The sequence below is a fragment of the Nasonia vitripennis genome, chromosome 4 (assembly GCF_009193385.2).
Source record: "Nasonia vitripennis strain AsymCx chromosome 4, Nvit_psr_1.1, whole genome shotgun sequence".
NCBI lineage: Eukaryota > Metazoa > Arthropoda > Insecta > Hymenoptera > Pteromalidae > Nasonia > Nasonia vitripennis.
Window position 1 is genome coordinate 22,132,153 of NC_045760.1, and position 25,879 is coordinate 22,158,031.

General features: G+C 39.0%; 2 protein-coding genes across 2 annotated transcripts; both read left to right on the forward strand.

The window, feature by feature from the left end:
* The first annotated feature begins 251 nt into the window (after nt 1-251).
* Nucleotides 252-4,467, forward strand: LOC100114685 (guanine nucleotide-binding protein G(i) subunit alpha). Its single transcript, XM_003424656.4, has 2 exons — nt 252-748; nt 2,058-4,467. Exon 2 carries the CDS (start codon nt 2,077-2,079, stop codon nt 3,145-3,147), a length of 1,071 nt encoding a protein of 356 aa, XP_003424704.1. The 5' UTR covers nt 252-748; nt 2,058-2,076; the 3' UTR covers nt 3,148-4,467.
* Nucleotides 4,468-16,904: 12,437 nt separating this feature from the next.
* On the forward strand, nt 16,905-20,673 carry LOC100113970. The gene is made up of 5 exons (XM_031929814.1): nt 16,905-17,623; nt 18,319-18,572; nt 18,659-18,928; nt 19,142-20,421; nt 20,500-20,673. Exons 1-5 carry the CDS (start codon nt 16,905-16,907, stop codon nt 20,671-20,673), a joined length of 2,697 nt encoding a protein of 898 aa, XP_031785674.1.
* The last annotated feature ends 5,206 nt before the right edge of the window (nt 20,674-25,879 follow it).

Below are 25,879 nucleotides of genomic sequence, written 5' to 3' on the forward strand. Positions count from 1 at the left end.
ATTATTATTACAGAAATCAGAATTTATCATAAACGTAGATTGGTAAAACAAAATATAATATCGAAACCAGTACAGTTGTACATACACGTCAATGGCCAAAGTAGTCAAGCAGGCGATTCGGTAACACAACACCTATATCTAAATTTGAATGTCGCGCTACCGTAAGGACCACCAAAGGGTGACGCATACCCGCAATAGTAGCGCGCAGTCGGTAAGGAATGTGCCCCACCCTCCCGACCGATGACGGGACGGGCGTCGACTCGATGCGAGAGAGAGAACGAGGAAGGACGCGACTCGGGCAGCTAAATAGCAGACGTGTATTTGTTTACACATGACGTTCGTTGAAGTTTTGTTAAATATTATTAATTGAAGGATTCTATCGTTCCACTTCAATTATTGGTGTGCACTTCGAAGACACAGTGATTATTGAAGTACAAAAATAAGCAGTGCTGCTTTCTTCGAATACATATACATATACGCAGTGTATGCATGGGGTGTTGCGTGTTGCATTTCATAGTGAAATTTCGGAGCCAAGCCACGATTCGACGAGGCGTATCAAAATTTACTCCGTTTACATTTGTGCGCACTTTGCAACGAAACAACTGTGAATTCACGACTAATTATTAAAGAACTTCAAGATTTGTGCGATTGTCACATCAATAAATGAAGAGACTGTACTGAGAAATCATTTTAACCTTGATCACTCGAACACGTACCTTCTCAGCAATTTGATTGATTACTCCTAGAGGTATGAATCACCATTTACTACATTAACTAATTTATGAATGTAAACTTTTTATAATAACTGTTACGAGCATAAAAATGTATACTTTATACAGTACTGTATCACGGCATGTTCATTTATAATACAAACAAAATTCTAAGAAATATAAAGTTTATGCAAGTACCCTGGTAGAAATTTTAATACTAGAAATGCGCTGGAAAATATAAAATAGCTATTAAAAATAGCCTAGACTAGCTTGTGATGAAACGCTTTTTCTTCCATTTCATGAGAATTTATTGGAATAAACATAACCTTAAATCTTTCATATTCGTGCTACTTCTTTTGTCGTACACTAATTGCAAAGTGGCTCACGGATTTTAATACATTTTTTAACAGTTTACGCAATTAACAATCATACAAGCACGGCATACAAAGATATTTGTGATATTCTTTTTTTTACTTGTTTAACCTGAATTATTTTGCATATCCCTTAATAGCCATTAACGAATTATCACTAGTGCTTTGCCGCAAACGATAGAATCTATTTTCACAATCTCGAATGTGCTTTGTAATACGGTATGACTCTATTCTTGCTCTAATAAATGCGCGAAAATTGTCCGAAAAAGCGTTTAATCGCTGGTCGAAAAATCGAATCGACAAATGTTTACTAGCTTTAAACTGATATCGATTTCTACCAAAGTATCCACCTTGAATTAACAGCAATTAAATATTTAATTCTTACTCTAATATTTATATTTATTTAGAAATCTATGCAAAAATAGTATATTCTAAAATTGTGAATATTTAAAAATGTTCATTAGGGACAGTTTCACAAAAGTCGGGAAATTTTTATAGAAATTCGTTGTTTAAGTTGTGAGAAAGTTTGAGCTGTGCTAGTCTTCGCGGGAAATTTTGAGTTGTGCTAGTCTAGCGTGTGTGAAATGAGTTGTGCTACTTATGACGGGAAATTTAAACAGTGCTACTCTTCGTAGGGAGCGACGGTATATTGCATTAATCTTAATAATCAAGCTTTATTTGAAATAATTTTTAAAGATAAAACATACATATAATATTCGGAATCGTCCTATCGTAATCACATGAAAAAAATTAATAAATGATAAGTCGTTAATAAATAAAACAAAACTGTATGATATGTTCTCCAGTGTTTTCATTGTTCCTTGTTATTTCTTAAAAACTACTTCATTTTTTTCTCACAAAAATTTCAGATATGTTTCAGAAAAATTCGCTATAGCTTTAAAATATCTAAAAATTATTGTTTTGTCTAATTTGCAATTATTTAAATTTATTTGAGATGTTTACGTGTTCTTTTCAGACGTACACACTAAAGAAAAATGGGTTGTGCTTCAAGCTCTCACATCGACAAAGCCGCCGCCGAGCGATCAAAAAAGATCGATAAAGATCTTCGGGCAGATGGCGAAAGAATCGCCAACGAAGTCAAATTACTTTTACTCGGAGCTGGAGAATCTGGTAAATCTACGATAGTAAAACAAATGAAAATAATCCACGAAACGGGTTACAGTCAAGAGGAATGCGAGCAATACAAACCAGTCGTGTACAGCAATACAATCCAAAGTTTGATGACGATAATTCGGGCTATGGAGCAATTGAAAATAGACTTCACCGACTCGAGCAAAATTAATGTGGCCCGAGATTTTTTCACATTAGCATCTTCTACACCTGAAGGAGAGTTGAATAGTGACTTGGTGATTTTGATGAAAAGTTTGTGGCAAGATCCTGGTGTTCAGAAATGTTTTGAACGCAGTCGCGAATACCAGCTCAATGATTCAGCAGCTTACTATTTAAATGCTATAGATCGCATCACAATGCCTAACTACATTCCAACGCAGCAAGACGTCTTAAAAACGAGAATAAAAACTACAGGAATTGTGGAAACACGTTTCTCGTTTAAAGGATTGCAATTCAAAATGTTTGACGTGGGCGGCCAGCGTTCCGAAAGGAAAAAATGGATTCACTGCTTTGAGGATGTCACTGCGATCATTTTTTGCGTAGCTTTGAGTGAATATGACTTAGTTCTTGCTGAGGATGAAGAAATGAACCGGATGATCGAGTCAATGAAATTATTCGATTCTATATGTAACAGCAAATGGTTCGTCGATACGTCAATCATACTTTTTTTGAACAAGAAAGATATCTTTGAAGAAAAGATAACCAAGAGCCCATTAACAAACTGCTTTCCTGAATATAGGGGTCCGAATACTTTCGACGAGTGCGCATCGTACATACAGATGAAATTCGAAGATCTTAACCAACGCAAGGAACAGAAGCAAATTTACACTCACTTTACATGTGCCACAGATACAAGTAATATCCAGTTTGTTTTTGACGCTGTTACAGATGTAATTATACAAAACAATCTTAGCAGTTGCGGATTGATAAGTTGAGTATTTCTTGTCATAAAATATTTAATGTAAATCGTCGCATTAATCGAATTAAAAACTCGTAACGTCAAATAGTAGCAATATTGTAAGGTGAGAACTGAAATTAATAATTTATACATCTTGCCAATGATTACTACTGTTTGGACAGAAATCTTTACCAAAACGAAAGCAGACTAACTTATTTATACCTCGATACAATTTAGGGAATGCTAGTTTATTTTTTTATTAATTTCTATTTTTAATCGCGTGCTACGAACATAGTATCAGATACTTTTCACATATATAAATATAATATGAAAACACTCTTGCACTGATCAATTCTGTGCAAGTTTATAAACAAATTAATTAAAATAAACTTTTCACTGAATATTTACCACATCTATTCAATTAAGAAATTGATGCATGCGTTTGCATTTATCTAAGTAGAATTATGTATTCGCGATTGTTATACTAACGTACTGTGTGTTAGCATTAACAACGTTAGAGTGAGAAATGAGGCTCTAAATACAATTTGACATTTAGTGTACAAAAAGCAAAATTATAAAAAATGTTGGTACTCGTTATAAAAAATGGATGGATTTTTTATCAAATAATTTTGAAATATAGCTTGCACTTGTACGAATTGCAGAAAATATAATAATGATGACCTAAAAAATTTGTGACCAATATATTTATTTTATAACAATAATTTTAAAAGTAAAATGATTCAGTATTGCAGGATTTTCTTCTTCTATAAATAAAATGATCCTAAAAAATGTTTGTATAATCGCCATTATAACACTGATAAAATTGTAAATTATACATTGCTCAAAATGAAAAACAGTCAAAACCACTTTACCTCAATGCATAAAGCTTTATAAAGAAATTAACAAAAATATAAAAATTTCAGACATAATTTTGTATGGCTTATTCGCTGCATTTTATTTAATAAAAAAGAATTGCGTTGATATTCCTACAAATTTTAACATTCTCATTAAAACACAAGTTTTGCGGAGATTCTTTAAACTTTTTCACTCCATATTGTGTAATTTCATCAAATCATAATAATTTATTGTGAATGCATAATATACTCCGTTAAACTGCAAGATTCAAAAAACTCCATAAATATTTCGGACAATATGTACTGACGTTTCTGCTACAAAATCTCATATTAATAAGCCTACTATGCTCGACAAAAGTGATAGTATTTTTATACACAGTATACGTTTATTGCTATGGCTTTCAATGTTTGAAGTTAAATAGCAAAACATATTGGAAAGTGAGAAGTACAAATTCTGACATGCAATGCCTACGATTTTTTTACACAATTTTATAATTTCCACATTTTTGATAGATACTAATTAGTCATAACAGTCATTTGATATGTATTACACGTCTTTTTTCTATTGATGTTTAACTAATTTATGTATTTTCTATATAAAGAATATAAATATTCGACAGACGCATAAAAAATAATCTATCGCACATCGTATATATTGAAAATTGTCTTTGCTGATAGAAGATATTTTATAGTGTATATTTATTTTCTATAAATGTATATCTATATTGATAATGTATAATTTATGTATATGTATTAATAAATAAACAATTTTAAAAAATATAAAATGAATTACTTCGATAACATTGCTTGTAATTAACGTTCAAATATCGTATATTATCAGTTGAATATTAATTGAGTATTAATTGAAACAAATTTATTCCATGTCGTTTGTAGTACGTGCTGAAAACGAATTTGCAAACATGTAAGATATTTATGCTTACCAAGCAAAAATCTTGCTGGTATACATCGCTAATTTGCATACGCTAAGTAGAACCTTTGATGAATATTTATCTTATAAGCCGTTTCAATTGATCATCGCGAAGAATTGATTAAGCTCGAAGTATAAGGACTATATAATACAATCAATAAATATTACAATGGATTTGACACGATATTTGACATGACCCACACGCCCCATAGGAAAATATACGCCTTTTTGTAACTGGGGCGTGTTAAGCCTGGATTTTTAGTTGAACCGTTATGACTCTTAATTTAATAAACTGACGAGTAAACGTTGTACTATTCAGTGATGTTAACTTTTTTTTATTTACAACCCAGTGGAATTAAATACTGTGCCAATTTGTGCCAAAACTGTGCGTAACTGTGCGTAACTGGGCCCAAGCCGTGCTATACTGTGCCAAACCATATAAATTCCGGACATTCGGTACGGTTTTAGCACAGTTTAGTACAGTAAGGTACTTACTATTACCATACTGTGCCAAACTGTACAGTTAGGTACAGTTTGGCACAGTATGGCATAATAATCAAACTTCCGTACTTATTTTTTATATATCACAGCACAGTTTTTCCTCAGTTTGGCACAATATTGGCATAAAATGGCACAATATTGCCACAGATAAATTATTTTATACACCTATAATATATGTGAATTTTGTACAAATAAATTAATACCCTGGTAGAAATGACCCTAAGAACTGGCCACTTATTAGGTATTAACTAGATTAAATCCTAAGAACTGGCCAGTTACTAGCCTATTCTTAGACTCATTTCTACCAGGGTATATATGCATATACCTATGGAGAATTCTACGAGAAAAATGCCATTTTCTGGTTGCAGAAACCGAAAAGAAAACACATGTTATAACATATAGAGCACGCGCCCGCAACTTTTTTTTCTAATTGTACATGTTTATAAGAACAATGCAAAACCACGTTTTAACACCGAAAATGTGCCTTGTGACACTGTTTTCTAGTCCCCTCAAATCCGTCGAAAAATAGCCATTGTTCCAACAGAAAATGTAATTCGGTAGAATGAAAGAACGGGAAAAGAGCTTCAAATTAAAAAAAATTCTTTGAAAATGCTTCATTTGGTCAAAAGTTACGCGCGACTAAAAATGCGGAAAAATCATGAAAAAAGGTACAAATTTCTTTACTTCGAAAAATCCAACAATTTCCATGATTTTCCCGCATTTTCAATTGAGCGTAAATTTTGACCAAATCAAGCATTTTCAACACTTTTTTTTCCAATTAAAGCTCTTTTCCCGTTCTTTCATTCTAGCGTAATACATTTTCAGTTTGTGCCCTTATGCATTAGGTACATGCCGGTGAACAATGGCTATTTTTCGACGAATTCGAGGGGCCTATAAAACAGTGTCACAAGGCACATTTTCGGTGTTAAAACGTGCTTATGCATTTTTCTAAACATGTACAATAAGAAAAAAAAAGTTGCAGGCGCGTGCCCCAACATTTGTTATTTTTCGGTTTCTGCAACCAGAAAATGTCATTTTTCTCGTAGAATTCCCCATATAACAATTATTACATTCAATGTAATACCTATGTTAATTTTTGCTAAAGTATGTTGAACTGTAGTGCTAATTTGTGATAAATTAGATTAAGCAACAAAAGTTTTATTATGTCAAAAAAATATGTGTATTCAAACGGCAATAATTTATTATGTATATATATTTCTCAATGCCAGTATGTGCCAAGCTATGGCAAAACTGTGCCAAAAATATGCCACAAATGTAATAAATGTCCGAAATGTATAAATGGTTTGGAACGTTTGGCACATTGGAACAGTTACTCATTTTTCATATCCACTGAGGCTCAAAGAAAATGTCTGGACAGTTTGAATGCCATCTTGTGGTTATGCTATAAAATATCCCTCATAAAAAAATATAGTTACTATATGACTTTTGTTTTCATATGATCACTGCCCCTATTCATGCCCAACAAAATTACAATAGATGCGTATAGCCTATGGCTAGGAGAGCAAGATCTAGATACCCCGATTAAAAACCAATTGGTTATCGTAGCTGAATAGAAACATTATCATCGACAAGTACGAACATATTTCTGATTTATTCGAAGAATTTATTCAGCTAGTCTTCTCGAGAATAAACTTGTTCCTTTGCGCAATAATAACAATTCGTTCAATTTTGCATTTTTGTTATGTATTATGTTTTGCAAAAAGCGAAGCGCTCTCTATTCTCGTGACGTATACGGGTTTCTTTCGATTATTTATGAATCAGCCCAAGATACGCTTCCAAGGCGAAACCTCGCTCCGAAAACCCCAGGTCTCGCTGTGTCAACCGTAAGAGAGCCAAAATTGGCGTCGAGCAAAGCTCCAATTGCATCTCACCCGGGGGATTTCGGCGCCTTTGAATTCACACGTTCATCCGCGGCGCGCGTCCACTTTATCCACGCTGCCTCGCGCGATCTCTCGAAGGGGCAGCCGCATAAGTATATTATACAGAAGAAGCTGCAGCAGCGATCGGTCGGACGACGTCGCGGCATTGAGCCGGTCATAAATCACACAGCTGCGCAGGAAAAACCGGTGGGTGACTCTTTTCCGCGCGCGCGGGTGACTTATGGAAATCGTGAGTGGTTCGTGCAATCACCGTTACGTCCCCGGCGTGCGATGTGCCACTGGGTGCGCGCGCACGACGCTCGAGTTCTAGCTCTATCAAAGCGACTCTATAGCTAGCTATAGGTATGTCAGCCATATCCTGGATTGCTCGAGATCGCGGAGAAATGCAGTGGGAGAAGGAACGAGCGCAGAGCGTCGGGACGATTCCATGACTTATGGCTCTCGATGGCCCCCGCGGCAAGGTTGGCATTTTTCCCCTTAATTTGACCTTTCTTGTAATCGACTGTATAGTATTCGCCGCGTAGGTATACGTGTGTCCGCGCAGAGCGCAGCGCTGGATCGCGAGCGCGAGATCGGCAAGGGGAATCGAGATCGTTCGAGCCCTCGCGCGCATGTATGCATGCATGCATGCAGCATTCCTCGCTCCGGCATTAATACCCTAAGTATGTGATGCACGTACGCTCTTGTATATTGCGGCGCGTGCGCGCGTATATATTCATGCCTGGGTATCGACTATCGATCGCGATCCGAGCGGAGCGCAGGAACAGAGACTAGAGAGAGAAAGGGGATCTGCCGCATTTGCATGCGAATGAGAGCTGATACTCGAATGTTCAATTTCGACGCTCCCGACGCTTGTACCTTTATACATACCTATAGCCGCGAACGGACGGACGCACACGGCAGACTTATATCTCGCAACCTGTACCGTTACACTGCTACAACGAGGAAGCTGCTCTTCTCTTTCTTCCTTTTTTCGCGCGCGAGTACACAGACGCGCGCGCCATATATGATTGTTATTTATACACCTGTGCTCTGACAAATCTATATAGATATAGGATCGGCGCTGCAATGCATGCGCAGCGGTTCTCTCCCATCATGCCCGTGCACGGCTGCGCGCTGCTGCGAGTCGACGCGGGAGATGGATTTCCCGAAATTCGCGTAAACCATGGGCGAGAGTTCGAGTACACGCACGCTCTGCCGGGGGATAAGTCGATGGTTCATTGCACCGAGGGACGAATACATAACGACGAGTGTACGACGCTTCGACGAGAGTAACGGTCTGGCGAAAAAATCCCTGCGCCTGCTTTATGATCGGTCGGCTACACATAGCGAAACTACACGAGCTGAAGGTTTTGCCTCAGAGCTTGAGTATGTTTAAAGCCTTCTGTGTCGACACCTGCACTTTTTACATCACAGATCAAAGCTGTAAATAATACTTATAATGCTCGCAAAACATGCATTCTACAGAAATTAAATACGTCACGCGTGCAATCAATTACATACCAATTGACGTTTTATTTTTAGTGGTCTAATTAACTGTTTTAAATGCGCATGACTAGTTTTTTTATAGACCGACTTGAAAAGGCATTGAAAAGTTCATCCTTATTCGATAACTGGCCATAAAAGAAGATTATTATCATAGCCGTGAATCAATATTTACCTTAACCTTTTCTCTCGAAGCACACGCTAAACATCTTCTCGTTTTAAGAAATTCAACGCACTTTTTTTGTTTTGACTGTCGTCGCGTAATCTCATCAATAACGTGTCTTCATAATTTTACCGCAGATTAAGTCGTCAAAGTGACAGGAGTGCGACAGAGTGGACGAACCACAGGAGCTCGCATAAACGCGATGCAGAAAAGAAGAGGGTCCCCGAATAAAATTACGATAAGCCAGATCGGAACGAAACGGGATGACACACGAGAGATCTACCGTCGCCCGTGCACACGGCTTGACTTGTAATCCGTACTTTGCACTTTCGCATGCGGTTCTCACCTCTGGTGCAGTGTGCTACCTTTGCTTTATCTCACTCGTTTGGCTGCATTTTTCTACTTGAACAATTCATCATCCCAAATAATTATATTAATATGAGCTGCATAATTTATCTGTACGAATTAGTATCATGTGTACGTCAATCTTAGTAAATATTAAAAGCCTAGCTCTTATATTGCTCATTGTATAATTTTTGTAATATCCTAGACAGATCTTGTAACTTCTTATTGCTGATGTAAAACAGAAATAAAATGTTTTGAAAATATGAATCCGTGGATTTTTTCTGCAATTATCTTTTATTGTACTATTTTAAAATACGCGGTTGAGCATTTTTATTGAAAATGGTCTTTATTATTCTGTCTGTAATAAAGTCATGAATGTCGGATTGCCGGAAATAATTTTACTTTCACTAAGAGAATGACGAGCATGTGAAGCTATGTGAAGAGAATTCCGATTATTATATGTTTTTAAAAATGTCCGTTGCATAGTCGGTTAAAAAACGTATTGTTAATCTACACACATATAGAAAATGACCGATAAGGTCTCGGTCATGATTAATTCCAGCAAGTGTATACGCTACCATGCATTTACTCTAATATCTCAGATAATAATACATAATATTAATCATGAATGAAAATTTAAGCTTATTATATCACAGTTTTTTCTTTACTGATTCAAAGTAAAGTATATACTTTTTATGATAATATTTGCAGTTGATTTTCAAATATCAGCTGTAATGGTTTTCATTTATTTACAAAAACGTTTTCTACAGTAATGCCATTTATCATACTTCCATGAATCGACATATTTCTTTAACTGCATATCATTTATTAAAACCGATACAATCAATTAGAAGGAATACATTAGAAATCGCATGATATATAAGGAAATAATTAATGCACACCGCGCGTAAGTTAGAGATAGGTGATCCAACTGACTGGAAAACAAATATAGGTTTAAGAAATTCATTCCTTGCATTAATATCAAGCCATACAATTAATAATATGTAATATCTGCTTTCCAAAAGCTGGATTCTATTATGCTTGTTAGTATAGTTATAGTATAGTTTAGTATAGTTTGAGAGTATAATAGCGGTCGCAATTCTCATCGTAACTCAGAATCAGAATAGCAGGCGCCTATAGCCGAAAACTAATAGAGGGCAGAACGCATCAATTCTATCGCAGAGTTGCACTGCATAAATTCGAGACGAAATAAATCACCAATTAGGGAACAAGCACCGCGCATCGGAGCAGCATACTCGGTTATCTGGCGGACACATATAATTAGAAATAAATCAAAGATCTAAGCATCGGAAAAATTCGTAATTATCAAGCGATAAATTTGAAAGGACGATGTGCCACTCCTCCCACTGATCCTTCGGCAGATCCACGTGTGTACAGGGTACCGCATTTCTCTCGAGACCGCGATTTCGAGGAAGAGATGGAGAAACGGCAACAGAAAGAGAGGAGAACTGCCGCCGCCGCATGATCGATGATAGAGCTGTTAGCGAACATGCGATTGTCTTGTTGTCGGGGCTAGTCAGAGCCGCGCGGGCGCGAGCGTGTTCGCCGATGACGCCCTAATGGATTTTTTCTCTCCCCGGAGCTGCACGCGAGCTTAGAAGAGGCGTCCCGGCCGCGCTTATAATTTACTGCGCCGCCGCAGAATTCTGGACTAAGCGCTCTTGAATACAGCCTGCCGGCGTGCAAAAGTATGCCACGGGCGCTTGCGGGGCGATTATAGGGATTCGTGCGCACGCTGCAGCACATAATTGGAATTCAATTATTCGCCGGATTCGGCCGTAATCAAGGACGAGCGCGCGAACGATGTTTTAATATACGATCGGCGGGGGTCGATGTTTGCGTGGCTTAGCACGCGGCGCCAGAACCCGAAACCGGAATTCCTCGGCCGCCACCGGCCCACCGCAGCTCCTTGTTAGGACCTATACTATCGGCGATTCGACGCCGTGATTTATTTATGTCTGCGCGCGTTGCTCGACCCTAATAACCCTCTTTTTCCTCTGCGTTGTGTATTTTGAAGCGCGCGAAATTTCTGCGGTATTTCGCGGACTTGACTGTGCACCTATACAAGAGTCCTTTCAACTCCTGGGTGATTCGATGCGCTGTGGGTAAATGCGACAACGCGAGTATAGGAGTGGGTCGCACGCGAGAGATTGAACGATTTTGAAATGTAAATTTTACATTATAAATAAATTGTAGCGCAGAGCCAGACTCGCGATCGTCTCTCTCTCTCTCTCTCTCTCTCTCTTTCTCTCTCTCTCTCTCTCTCTCTCTCTCTCTCTCTCTCTCTCTCTCTCTCTCTTGGAATACTGGAAATACTGGATTTCGACTCACCGTCTGAGTTTCGTCCGATGCCTCGGAGACGAGTCCTGCAGCCTGTACGTGTGCTCGTACTGGTTGTCGCGCTTGTGCGGAGGAGAGCTCGACTTTTACGAGGACGCGCCGAAACGCCGAGGAACATCGATTTTTAACTGTTTGCATAAGTAGGAGCTTGTGGCGTTTTAATTTTCGCGAAAGCGGAATGCGCCCAAATTCTTTTTAATTCTAGTTTCAGAAAGTTCGTTTTACAGGATTGTATTCAGTAAATTACTCTTAGTTTTGCGGCCTGTGAAGTCTCTTCAGCGAGAGTAAACGGATTCAATTAAAAGTTATTTATATTTACAGTGTTTGCACGCGTAAACTAAGAATGCGCTTGATGAGACTTTTACGACCGCGACTGTTTACTTTTACGGTCGAGTGTCGCGCCATTATTATACCAAACTTCCTAAGTACGTCGTTCAAAGACGAAATTCCAGTCGAAGAAAAGAGCAAAGTCCTTGATAAAAAAAACAAATAAGGCCTTACGAGCACCAGGAAAATATACATCGAAATTGCGCTTCATGATGATAATACCGGGCAAAAAAACCGGAGAATGGTGGCTGCGCAGCCTAAAAAATGTATACCAATTAAGATTCTGCCCAAGAATCGTTGTGCGCGTAGTCGCTTCGACTCGGTCTCCAAAGAAGGACGCACATTTGTCCGTCATTAGCGCTCGCGTGGACCAGCAGTATAAGTTCAAGGTCGACCGCCGAAATCGCCAAAAGTGAGACCGTTGAACTCGCACCGCGTCGAGTCAATGTGGAAACGTAAATTGTCTCTTTTGTCTCTCATGGTAGTCGCGCACATTCGCACTGGCATCATACCTTATTCTCGGCTGTTGGATTCGTCACCTTTCGCGTCGAAACGCTGACAATTTAGCGAGGATCTGGAAGCGGAATCTATTCAAGCTGGCTATTAAAAGCGAATTCATCAACGCCTTCTTAATTTAGCTTTCTATTTTTTTTTTCTTTTATTGAGTGGGTTAAAACATTTTCGTCATCGATAAGAGGAATTCTGTGGCATATGAAGTCGGCGGAATACCAGTTAAAAAACAGTTAGTAGATTACTCGAATCTACTTCTAATAGTTATTATATATTGAGTTTAATGATATAAGTCAAAGCCTTCTGATTGCGTGAATAATAATTAATAATTCCATTTTCTTTAAATGCGTTTTCTTATCTCTTTTCTTTTACATCAAGCGGCGCACTAGCATCCTGATGGCAAGTATAAGTTTTATACGCTGTGTCGTCGGGAGCGCCGCAACCTTATTATACTGTTAATTTGCTAGATAACCTACAAACATTTTACGAATCTATCATCTACAATGTAATTTAAACCGTTGTAAATGCTCATGTATATGAGTATTCGATCATACAGATTTTAATTAAATCTTGTGAGACGGTGGCCCCATCTGGTAGGTAAGGATAACTTGCAGGCAGAATAGTAGACGACTATGCGCTAGTATAGTCATAGCGATAACCTACCTAAGTGTAGGTAGATAACGTGCGAGCATATAGCATTAGAGAGGGAAAGCTACGTATATATTATAAGGAACCCCAAAGCCAACAGCGAGCATTATGATCTGTCTCTCTTTTTAGGCACTAGACGAAGGGGACGAAGGGTTCCCGTCTCTATATGGAACTCAGTAGTCTACGAGCACAGAACTCTTGAACGGTATCCATGGGGTCCTTCTGTCTCTTCTTAGCTTAACAGAATCAGATCTTGTACAATTTAAATAAAGTTACCATATATATAGCACTTTGCTAAGAAAATTGCTTCTGCAAAATAATTAAGATTGAAAATTAATTTATGATTTTCTTTTAACTGTTCAAGCTCGGTCAATTCAACTTCGAAAATAATCAGTTCTAAAAAAGATTAAAATTCGAATAAGTTTTTAAACAATAATTTGAAGTGAAGAATTTAATCTTTAGAGCATCGTTTCGCTCCGGAGTCCGCATCGCATTCTCAAATGTTGGAATCATCCGAATAAATAGGCGTGAGGACGTGCCGTGTGCGCTCAAGTTCAAATGGATTTTGCTTTCTACCGCGGTGTCAATTAGAATCAACAAGTTGTTTTGGTTTTTAATGATCTTCGATGCAAAATTTGCCAAACAGTATATAAGTTCTGGTGAATTAATAGTGTCGCATTTCAAGTGTCGAAGCTGTACAAGTTCTTCTGTAAATGTCTGTCTATTACTTATGTCCATATATAGGCATAAGTAATAGACCCTCTTGTGGGGCATAAAAAACCCATACCATCGTTTGGGTTATGAAAAAATGCATATTAAAAAAAAAGATGAGCCGTCACGGGACGTTTGGCATATGAAACATCGAAATTGATGGTATTGAAAGAAGTGAACATAAATTCACGCAAATAAATATTTTTTATATGACACGAAAAAAAACGAACAAACTGTACACGAAAATACCCTACACAAACGTATTTTCCGACACAAAGAAATTCTACACAGATATTTTCTACACGGATATTCTCGAGACCTATTTTTTATTATTTTACTACATTGTCAAACTCAACAATGTTCTAACAATAGGTAATGTGTTTGTGTAGAGTTTTGCAGTGTAGTATAACAATAAAAAATCGGTGTAGAGAATATCCGTGTAGTATTTTTGCCTGTAGAAAAATATGTCTGTGTTGAATCAGGGAATGAATAGATGCGAGTGAGTATAGATAAAAAGGTTTTTATTTGAGGATACAGACACAGGTGCGTCCTAGGTAGCGGCTAGTCGCGTTCTAAGCGCGCTCGCACGGACGGTCGGAGCAAGGGACCCGGATAGCGGCGGGTGGGGGCTATACGATGGCCGAGCGCCATCTCTACTAACAGCTGAGAGAAACCCGCGAGCTTACGTGTGCTGTATATAATAAGAGCCAGAAAAGACGTACTACAACACTTCCGCCCTTTTCTGACACGCTAAACTTCTAATCTTCGGGTTCGCGCAATCCGATTATTCCGCGCAAAAATAGGGAGAACATACTTTACCGAAATCTGATCGTCTTCGATTTTCTCTCGTAAAAAGTGGTACCGAACGTCTATGTGCTTCGTTCTCTTATGAAATTCGGCATTTTTGGCCAGTTTTATCGTACTCTGATTGTCGATCTGCAATTCAGTTGCTGAAGCACATGGACGCTCGATGTTACTCAAAAGCTTTCTGAGCCAGATTGCCTCTTTGGTCGCAGTTGCCGCAGCCACGTACTCCGATTCAGTGGTGCTCATCGTTACAAGCTTTTGGCGCTGTGACGACCAAGTAACGGGGCCGTCTGCTAAAAGAAAAATGTATCCAGACATCGAGCGACGAGTTTCTAAATCGTTAGCAAAGTCTGCATCTGAAAAACCGATTAATTCGGTATTTCCTTCGTTGCGAAAATACATTCCGAGATTGGGGGTTCCAGCCAAGTACGATAGAATTCGCTTTACAGCGTTCCAGTGACTTTTGCCATGACGATTTAGAAACTTGCTTACATTGCTTACGGCGAATGCTAAGTCTGTTCGAGATACGATTGCTAGATAATTCAGCGAGCCAACAATTTCGCGATAAGGCACATCGTTAATACATTCGTCATCGTTTTCAACCGGGCGGAGTACCGTACAAGGATCCGCGGGTACACAAAGAGGTTTGCTAGAGCTCATGCCATACTTTTCAAAAATTTTCTTAGTGTAAGAACTCTGCGAGATCAACAGACTGTTCAGCGACCGATCGCGTTGTATCTCTAGACCCTAGACCTACAAAAAGGCTCCCGTCTCCGATGGTTATCTCGAATTCGGCTTTCAGAGAGACAATGACTGAATCGATTGCGCGGACTGACTCGCACGCGATAAGCCCGTCGTCGACGTACAACGCGAGATACATTAAGTCCGTGGACACGACGTACAAAAATACATTTGTCTGCATCGCTTGTAACAAAATTGAATCTATTTAAAAATTCTTTAAAACGCTGGTTCCAGCACCAGGGGTGCTTGTTTTAACCCGTACAGTGATTTACGCAGACGACATATGATCTCACCATTCGCACTCATTCCACCACTCACACTGGCACACTTTTCTTCTCGGATGCTGCAGTTGACGACACGCGTGTTTACCTTGGCTCCTTCTGGTACCTCCATGAAGATTTCCTCCTCGAGGTTGTCGTAGAGGAAGGCTGTGCGTACGTCGAAGGTGGCCAATTCCAGGTTGTTCAGGGCAACTGTAGCCAGAAGTGTGCGGAGAGAGTCGTAACGTACGACCGGTGAGAAGGTTTCAGTGTAGTCCACGCCCTCCCGTTGTTGAAAGCCCTTGGCACACAGTCGGGCTTTAAATCGGGGTGTATCCTGCTTGGCGTTATTTATTACTTTGAAGACCCATTTGGACTTTATAGGAGCTCTGGTTGGACTTCGAGGCACTAGGGTCCACGTGCCGTTTTTCTCGTGAGCCTCGAGCTCTTCCTCGATGGCTTTGGACCACTCCATGGATTGAGGTCCACTGAGAGCTTCCTCGTAAGTAGTATAACAACGCGGATACGGGACCCCCCCACGACGCCACCCTCAGCACACCTGTGCAGGTGAGAATAGGCCCCGCCCTCATGGAATGTTCTAGAAGCTTTTGACGTCATCGCTAGGCCTACCACCCCCCTGTGCAGGTGAAGCCACTCACCTGTGCAGGTGAAAATCGATAAAGAAGGTCACTGCAGGGTACCCGGGAGGCTCCTTGAGGCTCCGGGCGGTAAACTCCAGTGCTCAAGGTCGAGTCAATGCGTGGAATATTCTAGTCAGGCTGACGTCACCGGCCGACGTGCAACTCGTCGCATCTTTTCGTCGACTGGCGGATCACATTACACCTGTTATTCTTTCTTTACGCGCTATGAATTAGTTCGATGACTTTCTATCGCAGCGGCTAATATCAAAGGGTTTCTAGTTTCACGCTTATTTTTTAAGACGATGCATTATTGCTTGTATTAAATACAGCTATGTACATGTTGATCACGATGCGCAGACATCAGTCGGGGGTGTTGGATTGCGTATACTCTAGAAAATTCGTGCGTACATTTCACATAGTATATGAATCAGACATACACCCTCAATTATTTTTCAAGATGATTCATTTTCTACGAATTATTTTTCTGAATAATAAGTGCGTGTATAATAAAACTTATTTACATTGGATTTTCGCTTGTTTTGCTGCCCTTATAAAAGGAAAGCGACTTCATTGTTTTTCATTCTATTCATACCATTTAGAGAGTGATCATCATGTCTGCGTACGATTGCAAGGAGCTTGTGAATATTATGCTAGAAGCCTATGGGCTTATAGCTCAAAGTTCTAGAAACGTCCCTGAAAAAGTGGATAAGTGGGTAAAGCTTAATAATAAAAATTTAAGACATTTGAGACTATTGCTTCAAAGTGCTGCAAGTGCCCCCGAAAAACAAAAGTTCCTATCAACAATCGCGTTTCTCAAGGGCTTTAAGGACAAGCTAAAGTGTTTACTGAAACGTGGTGAAGGTGTGCGTGAACGACGAAGTGATAGAGTAAAATGGCAGGATTTAGAGGTAGCATTCAACAATCGTATGAGATCTGGAGTGATTACAAACTTGAAACAGTTAGATATAGCAGCATTTATGAAAGACTCTCAAGTTTTATTTCAAAGCCGAATCAAGACTGCTCTTAAGAAAGAGACTGCTGTGAAAGTGTATACTATATTGGCAGCTGAATACGTCATCACCAAAGCTGACAAAGAAATTACGGAGATAAAATATTTCAACACAAAGGCTGAAGCTATTTTTCAAAATACCAATCTCAAGCAGTGGTTTAGTTTGAATGTTCAGCAGCCTATCCAGCGAGATATGGAAGAATTCCAGGAACGTGACTCAGGATGGACACTTCGAGCAATTCTTAATCTATGTGTGCACATTAATAAATATAATGCATTGAGAGATAGTTCATATGTAGAACTACCATACACAATAAAAAGGTAAGAAACTTGTGTCAACGTGAAGAATTTCGATGATGCCTGTTTCAAATGGGCTATTCTTTCAGCATTACATCCAGCAAAGAAACATTCTGATAGGGTATCATCATATAAAGCTTATGAAAACGACCCGATTTTCAGAGATCTACAATACCCTGTGCTGCCAAAACATATCCCTAAGTTTAAAAAAAAACACTTTAAAAAAAATGGAGGAGCATTCAAAGTTGTACCAACGCACTTGACATCATGTAAAAAAGAAACTCATATTAACCTTTTACTGGCACAAAATTATTATGCAGATGAGAAAGAGGAGGTTGATGACAATCTTATAGTTTATCATTACGTTTGGATTAAGGATTTGTCCCGCTTAGTATCCAGACAATTATCAAGACAACACGTTAAACTACACATCTGTAATCGATGCTTACATTATTTCCGAACTGAATCACAATTACAGGCACATGAACGTGATTGCTCACTACTAAATAAATGTCGAGTAAACTTGCCAAATACCAAAAATTCGATTCTGCAATTTAAAAATTTCAATAACAAAGAAAGAGTACCATTTGCAGTTTACGCTGATTTCGAATGTATCCTCAAGATATAAAAGTTGGAAATGCTTATCAGCAGCATGAAGCTTATAGCATAGGATATTATATGAAATGCAGTTACGATGATTCACTCTCGTATTATCGTAGCTATAGAGGACTTAATCCTGCAAAATGGTTTGTTGACGAGCTTTTACAACTTGCTGAAAACATTGAAACAGTATTTTGGTGTCCCATACCTATTGAGACATTGACTTGGGAGCAAGAGCAGTCTTTCCAGCGAGCTACATCTTGTCACATTTGTGAGAAAGTTCTGGAGCTTGATAGAGTACGTGATCACTGCCACTGGAAGGTAATATTTTCACGTAATAATAATAATAACAACAATAGCGCCCCGATGGCAAGTACTATACTTAAATGTGTTTCAGATATCGAGGAGCAGCCCATGAGAAGTGTAACTTGAACTATCAAGATTCTCGCTCTGTTCCAGTGATCTTTCACAACCTGACTGGATATGATTCACACTTTTTAATCAGAGATATTGCTCAATGTATACCTGGTAGAGTCAACCTACTGCCTATAAATAAGGAGAAATTTATATCATTTACGAAACACATTGATGGTAGTGATATCAATTTCAAATTTATCGACTCTTTTCGATTTATGGCATCGTCTCTAGACAAGTTGTCATCTTACCTCGAAGATGTGAATATCCTCAAGCAAGAGTTTAACAAAGATAACCAGCTGACTGAAGAGAAATGTCAATTGCTAAGGAGAAAAGGCGTTTTCCCTTAGGATTATGTGAATTCATTGGAAAAACTCAACGTTTCCGAGCAACCGCCAAAAGATGCATTCTACAATAAATTAAACAACTGTCACATTTCAGATGAAGATTATAAACATGCACAAAATATTTGGAATAAATTCAATATTTCAAACTTGGGTCAATATTCAGACCTCTATTAGAAAACAGATGTACTGCTGCTAGCTGAAGTTTTTGAAAATTTTCGCACCAGCTGTCTGAAAGCATACGGATTAGATCCACCACACTATTATACAGCACCAGGCTTAACTTGGGACGCAATGCTCAAATATACAAATATTGAACTAGAGCTACTCACTGACATTGACAAAGTAATGTTCATTGAGCGTGGAATAAGAGGAGGAATAAGTCAATGCTGTAACCGCTATTCTCGAGCGAATAACATTTACATGGGTACCGACTATGATGCTGATCAATATTCCAAATATTTAATCTATTATGATGTTAATAATCTGTATGGATGGGCAATGCAACAATCACTACCATATGGAGGCTTTAAGTGGATGACAGAGACAGCAATCAGTCAAACCGACTTTTCCAGCGTAGATGATGAATCAGCAATTGGCTACATTCTTGAATTGGACTTGGAGTATCCAGAGCAGCTTCACGACGATCATAGAGACTTGCCTCTATGTCCTCAACACATGAAGCTACCAGGTTCAACGTACTCGAAGCTTATGACGACTTTACACTCTAAAGAGCGATATGTTTTGCATTATCGAAATTTAAAGCAAGCTCTGGCTAATGGATTGCAACTTCAACGAATACATAGAGTCTTACAGTTTAATCAGAGGCCATGGCTAAAAGTGTATATAGATTTGAATAGTAGCATGAGAAAAGAAGCAAAAAATGAATTTGAAAAAAATCTTTACAAGTTAATGAATAATTTCATGAACGCAGTATTTGGTAAAACTATGGAAAACGTGAGAAAGCGAGTTGACCTGAAAATAGTTACCAAATGGGACGGTAGGTACGGTGCTGAAGCTCTTATTATTCAACCTAATTTTCACAGTCGCAGCATACTAGATGAAAATTTGACAATTATAGAACTGACTAAAACTGAAGTTAATATGGATAAACCTATTTATGTTGGACTCTGTGTACTTAAATTATCAAAAACGTTAGTATATAGCTTTCACTATGATTATATGAAAAAACAGTTCGGTGATGATTGTAAGCTGCTGGATACATATACAGACACGGATAGTTTAATATACGAATTACGTAATATAGATATATATGAATTTATGAAGCGGGATATTGAACATTTTGACACTTCGGACTATTCGGAGAACAATACCTTTGGAATGCCAGTGGCAAACAAGAAAGTAGTTGGCTTAATGAAAAATGAGTGCAACGGACGCATAATGACTGAATTTGTTGGTTTGCGCAGTAAAATGTACAGTATTCGAGTGGAAGGTCAGGACAAGGTGAAAAAATTAAAAGGCGTGAAAACTGCTGTAGTACAAAATTCAATAACTTTTGACGATTACATATAGTGTTTACAGAACATGTCTACACAGACTCGTGAACAATGCATTATTCGTTCTCACATGCATAATGTATTTAGTGAAAAACAAGTAAAATTAGCTTTAAGCCCACACGATGATAGAAGGTACTTGCTACGAGGTGAAACTGATACTTTACCTTGGGGCCATTATAAGATTATGCAGACAGATTAAGAATACATTGTATACAATGTTAGAATAAAAAGACAATTTGTAAACATTTATTTATAAATCTGATTTATTTATCCAACTATTGTGCGTATTATCGAACACTAACTATTTTACATAAAGCTTATTTCCTCGTTCCTCGCGATTAAAGCGCTCACAGATTGAAGCTTTGAGATTGCTATATGTCGAGTAGAGATTAATACCATATTGTTTCATAAGACTTTCAAACGAGGAGTTGTAAAATTCTTTGCCTCGATCGGTATGCAAGTTTTTTGGCACACGACCCTGTTGCAGAATAGACTTCATTGCTGCTGCAACTTCGTTTCCAGTTTTCTGCTTTAGAGGTACGGCCCAAGCGTACTTTGAGAAGACATCGATAACCGTCAGCAGATACTTGTAGCCTTTGTTCTCTTGTGCATATGACTGCATTTCCACCAGATCAGCTTGCCAGGTATCGTCCAAGCCACGCATTATAAACCGTCGACGCTGATAATTACGCCGAGTTGGCTTATGAAGTTCCTCCACTAGTCTAGCCTTTTGATGAGTCATTATTATTCTGAGAATTTTTAAGCAGAATCTCATACAATTCTCTTATAGCTAACTCTATTTTTCTCAGTTTTTCCGCATTCTCATCCTTTGCGATTTGTGCAGCTAATTCTACAGCATCAATCGATTGTCTCAGATCACTTGTGATCTCGTGAACGCTGCATATTTCCGAATTGATTGATCGCTGAAGGACTGCTAAATTCACTGCATCGTTGAGCTCTAGGGGTTCTGCTACGTTACACAATCTTCTGCTTCCAATGTCGAAGTGTCCGTCGGCAGTTAGTTTGTAGCCAACACCAGGTGGACCACGACGACCTTTAGAGCGATTCGACTGACGTCCAAACACATCGACGCTCATCTTGCTACTGACTTCAATGTGCTCACGTCTACGGTTAATATATAATTTTAGCTTCTCGCAACTTCGATGATGGAATGGATTTCGTTCAGATGACTATTATTTCCAGCTAATCGTTCAGCCATGAGCAAGCGTAGACGATCAACTAGTTCGTTGGGATAATCCCAATATATGTAGTCCATGAGAGTTCCTTTTCTTGCAACTTTATATCTTGGTAGAAGCCCAACACCGGTCTTGCTTTGCACTTTGAAAAGTGGAGCAATGATGTTATTATATTTCTTACTGTTCTGTTGACGTATAGGCTGGTTGTAACTGTAATATTTTCTGTGTGCGTTTGTAGCTTCGAGAATATTTTTATAATTTTGCAAATCATCTGACTTAATCAAGGCCTCATCTGGATGTAGTCTAAAAAGCAGCTCTTGCAGTCCTTCAGTTTTTGGATATTTTCTATTCAAAACAATTATATTATTTCTGGTGATTTCTATAGGTGAATCACCAATCTTGAGTATTTGACCATCTTGACGAATTCCAAACACGTGATCGAGATATGGTTGGCGATTTTGCATTAACGCCGTCAGATACTTATTGTTCATTTCCGTGTCTTTCTCATGACGATTTTCTTTTAACGATAGTGAATGCTTGTTCTTTATTTTTCTGTCTTTCTCAATCTTCTCGTCCTCACTATCCTCTTGAGCACTTTCAAATGAAGTATCAGCTGTTTCATTCAGTAGCGTATCATCCTCATTATCTTCGTCATCTTTAACATCATCGTCGAAACTTTTTTCTTTTTTTAACTCTTGTTTAATAGCTGGCTTAACCTCTTCTTTCACTCTCACCAGTTTCTCTAGTGGATCTACTATGGGCTTAAAAGTCTCGCCCAGAGCTTTTTCCATGCTAGCTTTACCTTGCTTCAATAATCTATGTTTGCGTCTAATTGCTTCTCTAGCTTTGTCAATTTGCTGAAGAACTACCTTTTCACGTCGAAAGTCTGCCATGTTGACTCTTTGATGAATCACAGTCTACTGCAACTACTCACACCTGCTATACGTTATATATTTGTGGCGAAGCAATCAAAACCTTTTCTATATCGTCCATCATTGATGGGTCGCTCCTTGTCGATAAAAATAAATTCATGTTTACCCTCTTTCCAGCATGCTGAGCATAAAGCTTTGAAGTTTGTATATCTCATATCGAGATTCACATGATCATCGTATATGTGTTTGAGATTTACGTCATCTTGACGAATAACTACTAGCACATTTACGTTATCGCGCACCAAATGTTTCGGAATGTGAGCGTATGACTGACAGAGATAGAAACAGTCTACATTTTTGTGTCTTCCCATGCAAAAGAAAGCCCTGACGTTGTCTTGTCTCTCACAGGCGACGTCATCGAAAACCATGATTGAATTAGGGAGTACGTCGTCAGGTGGCACAACTGTATCATGTTCACTGTAGGGGAAGTACTGTATACCAGGTACAGGTCGCAAAAGCTTCTCGAGAAATTTGTACTTGGGCTGTTTCAGCGACTTTGAATAGATGTACACGTTCTCAAACTTGAGTCCATTGGGATGCGTTATGAGAGCGAACAGTGTATTGGTTTTACCACAATTTGATGGTCCACAAAATACTGCTCGAATATTGTCAGGCAGTAATTCCCCGTGACGTTTTTGCACTTTTTGCTTCTCTGTTAGAGTATCGAAATTCGACACCGGTAGCTTGATTTTTTGTTGCTGGAAATCCATGTGAACGCTTCGTCAGCTTGAGAGCGACTATTGCTGTTAGCTATAAAAAGCGCGTTTATAATGCATTAGGATCAGTTGAGAGCTGTACTCTCATGCATCATGATTATACATAAGCAGCAACGACGCAAAGGTCGTGGTTTAGTGAATTCACTTATCAAAGCTCCCAGTCGAGTTGCATCTCCCAGGATATCAGTACTGCGGCCCCGGCACTAAACTAGCAAAACGTCTAGCACGTGGAGATCCTGGAATCAATACTCTTGATAGAGCTTGCAAGGGGCACGATATTGCCTACTCACAAAATCGAGAAAACGTTGAAGCAAGAAACGCTGCAGATAAGGTTTTGACCGCAAAAGCCTGGGAGCGAGTCCGAGCGGCAGACGCAGGAGTTGGTGAAAAAGTAGCTGCTCTCGCAATAGCAGGCACCATGAAAGCAAAATCTAAGTTTGGAATGGGCTTTAAACGGATTAAAAAGAAGCCATCTATTTCACTGGCTAAAGTGATCAAAGCTGCTTCCACTTCTGCTGTTCCAAGCAACAACTCTCACGCAGTCATTCGTAGCGCTCTGAAGGCTGCTCCCCAAGCTGTAAACAAGGCTGGGGGCAAGCAAAATATACGTATCCCACGTATGCTGTCAGTCCCATCCAAAATCGGAGGATTCCTACCATTTCTCATTCCGATATTTGCCGGTTTGAGTGCAACAGGTGCATTAGCAGGTGGCGCTGCTGGTATCGCTAAAGCAGTGAACGATGCTAGCGCCGCTAAACGACAGCTTGACGAAAGCCAAAGACATAACAAAACAATGGAAGCTATTGCGCTCGGTGGCCGAGGTCTCTATCTCAAAACCTTACAAAGAGGGCTATCGTATGTACCTGAAACGTGGGCAAGGTTTAAGAAAAAAAAAAAACTTCAAATTGCCGCAACGCGCACTAACTGACGCTGACCTTCTCAAATATGCCAGCATCCTGAAAATCCCATATTTTCGGGGTGTTTACATGCGAAATGCACTACCAGCTAATGGACCACACTATCGTGAATCAGAAATCGTCAATCTTGACGATAAAAGCGGACCAGGCACGCATTGGGTAGCCTATCGAAAACGAGGCAACCATGTAGTGTATTTTGACAGTTTTGGAGATATGCAGCCACCTTCGGATCTCATGAAATATTGGAATGTGAGCAGAGTCAAGTACAATCAGGAGCATTATCAAGATTACAATAGCTACAACTGTGGGCATCTTTGCCTAAAATTTCTTCTGAATGATATATAAGTGTTGGTTCTGCTTCGGCTTCAGTCAGTTTAGTTCGAGTAGTCATGGAAGATTCACTAACACTGAGCCTGTCTGGAACTTCAGCTGTATTGGAAGCTCAATATCTTCCACCGCTTGAACTTTCAGCTAACAAAAGTTACGTTCTCGGACTTGTTGAGTTGTTGACATTCAATTCAATACCAAACATCGATACAGGCAATAACAAGTTTTACGTGGGAGGAGAAGTGATAATTTTGCCTACAGGCAGCTACGAGATTGAAGACATTGAGAAGAGTCTGAAAGAGGCGCTTACACCAAAAGGCATAACCCTCAAACTCAAGCCGAATAACAACACCCTTCGTTGCATGATCAAGTGTAATCGATCGATTGATTTCCAGCCAGACGATTCTATCGGCAAATTGTTGGGTTTCACGAGTCGCGTATTGTCACCAAATACTGATTTCGAATCCGACTTGCCAGTAACCATTCTCAAGATCAACGCTTTACGCGTCGAGTGTAATATTAAATCTGGGGCATACATAAATGAGCATGTACCATACACTAATTCTTTCCAGCTGTCTCACCAGGCTACAAGATTATCGAAGTACCAGCACCAATTATTTACCTACCAGTCACCGTCAAGACTATAAATAACTTGCAGCTCCACATCGTCGATCAAGACGGTCATTTAGTTAATTTTCGTGGTGAAGTCATAACAATTAGATTACACATCAAATCAATCTGAGCATTATGGGTATTATGTACAATACTAAAGTTGGTAAAGGTTATAATAGTAACATGCCATGCCGTCGAGCGATCAGTCGTTGACGAGTGCTCAAAGCGCTAACACGTCAAAAGATACAGTTTCTAAAAAGTCTAGGTTTAAGAGTTGTCCTTGGAAAAAAATAAGTTGTGTAATATTTTGCTGCTTTCAGCGAAATGGAAGAGGTGCTAAGCATACAGTCACCTGTCGTATTTGACGAATCTGTTGCGCATTACGAGATTCATGCGCATCAGCCCTATACTTTATAGAAGTTCAATAACAGCGATGAAATTCGCATTGGTATACAACATCAAGATCTATGTGTGCTGCCTTCGCGCAGTTCATTACATATATGTGGAAAATTGCAAAAGCCAGATGGCACTACTATCGAGGGCACGCGATTTGTAAACAACGCCATATGTCATCTATTTGAGGAAATTCGTTACGAGCTCAAAGCCATAGAGATTGCAATCGATACAAGAATGTGGGCTTGACAAGTCTCATGAAAGGATTCGTATCATTTAACCCTAGTCAGAGCTCAGCGATTGAAAATGCAG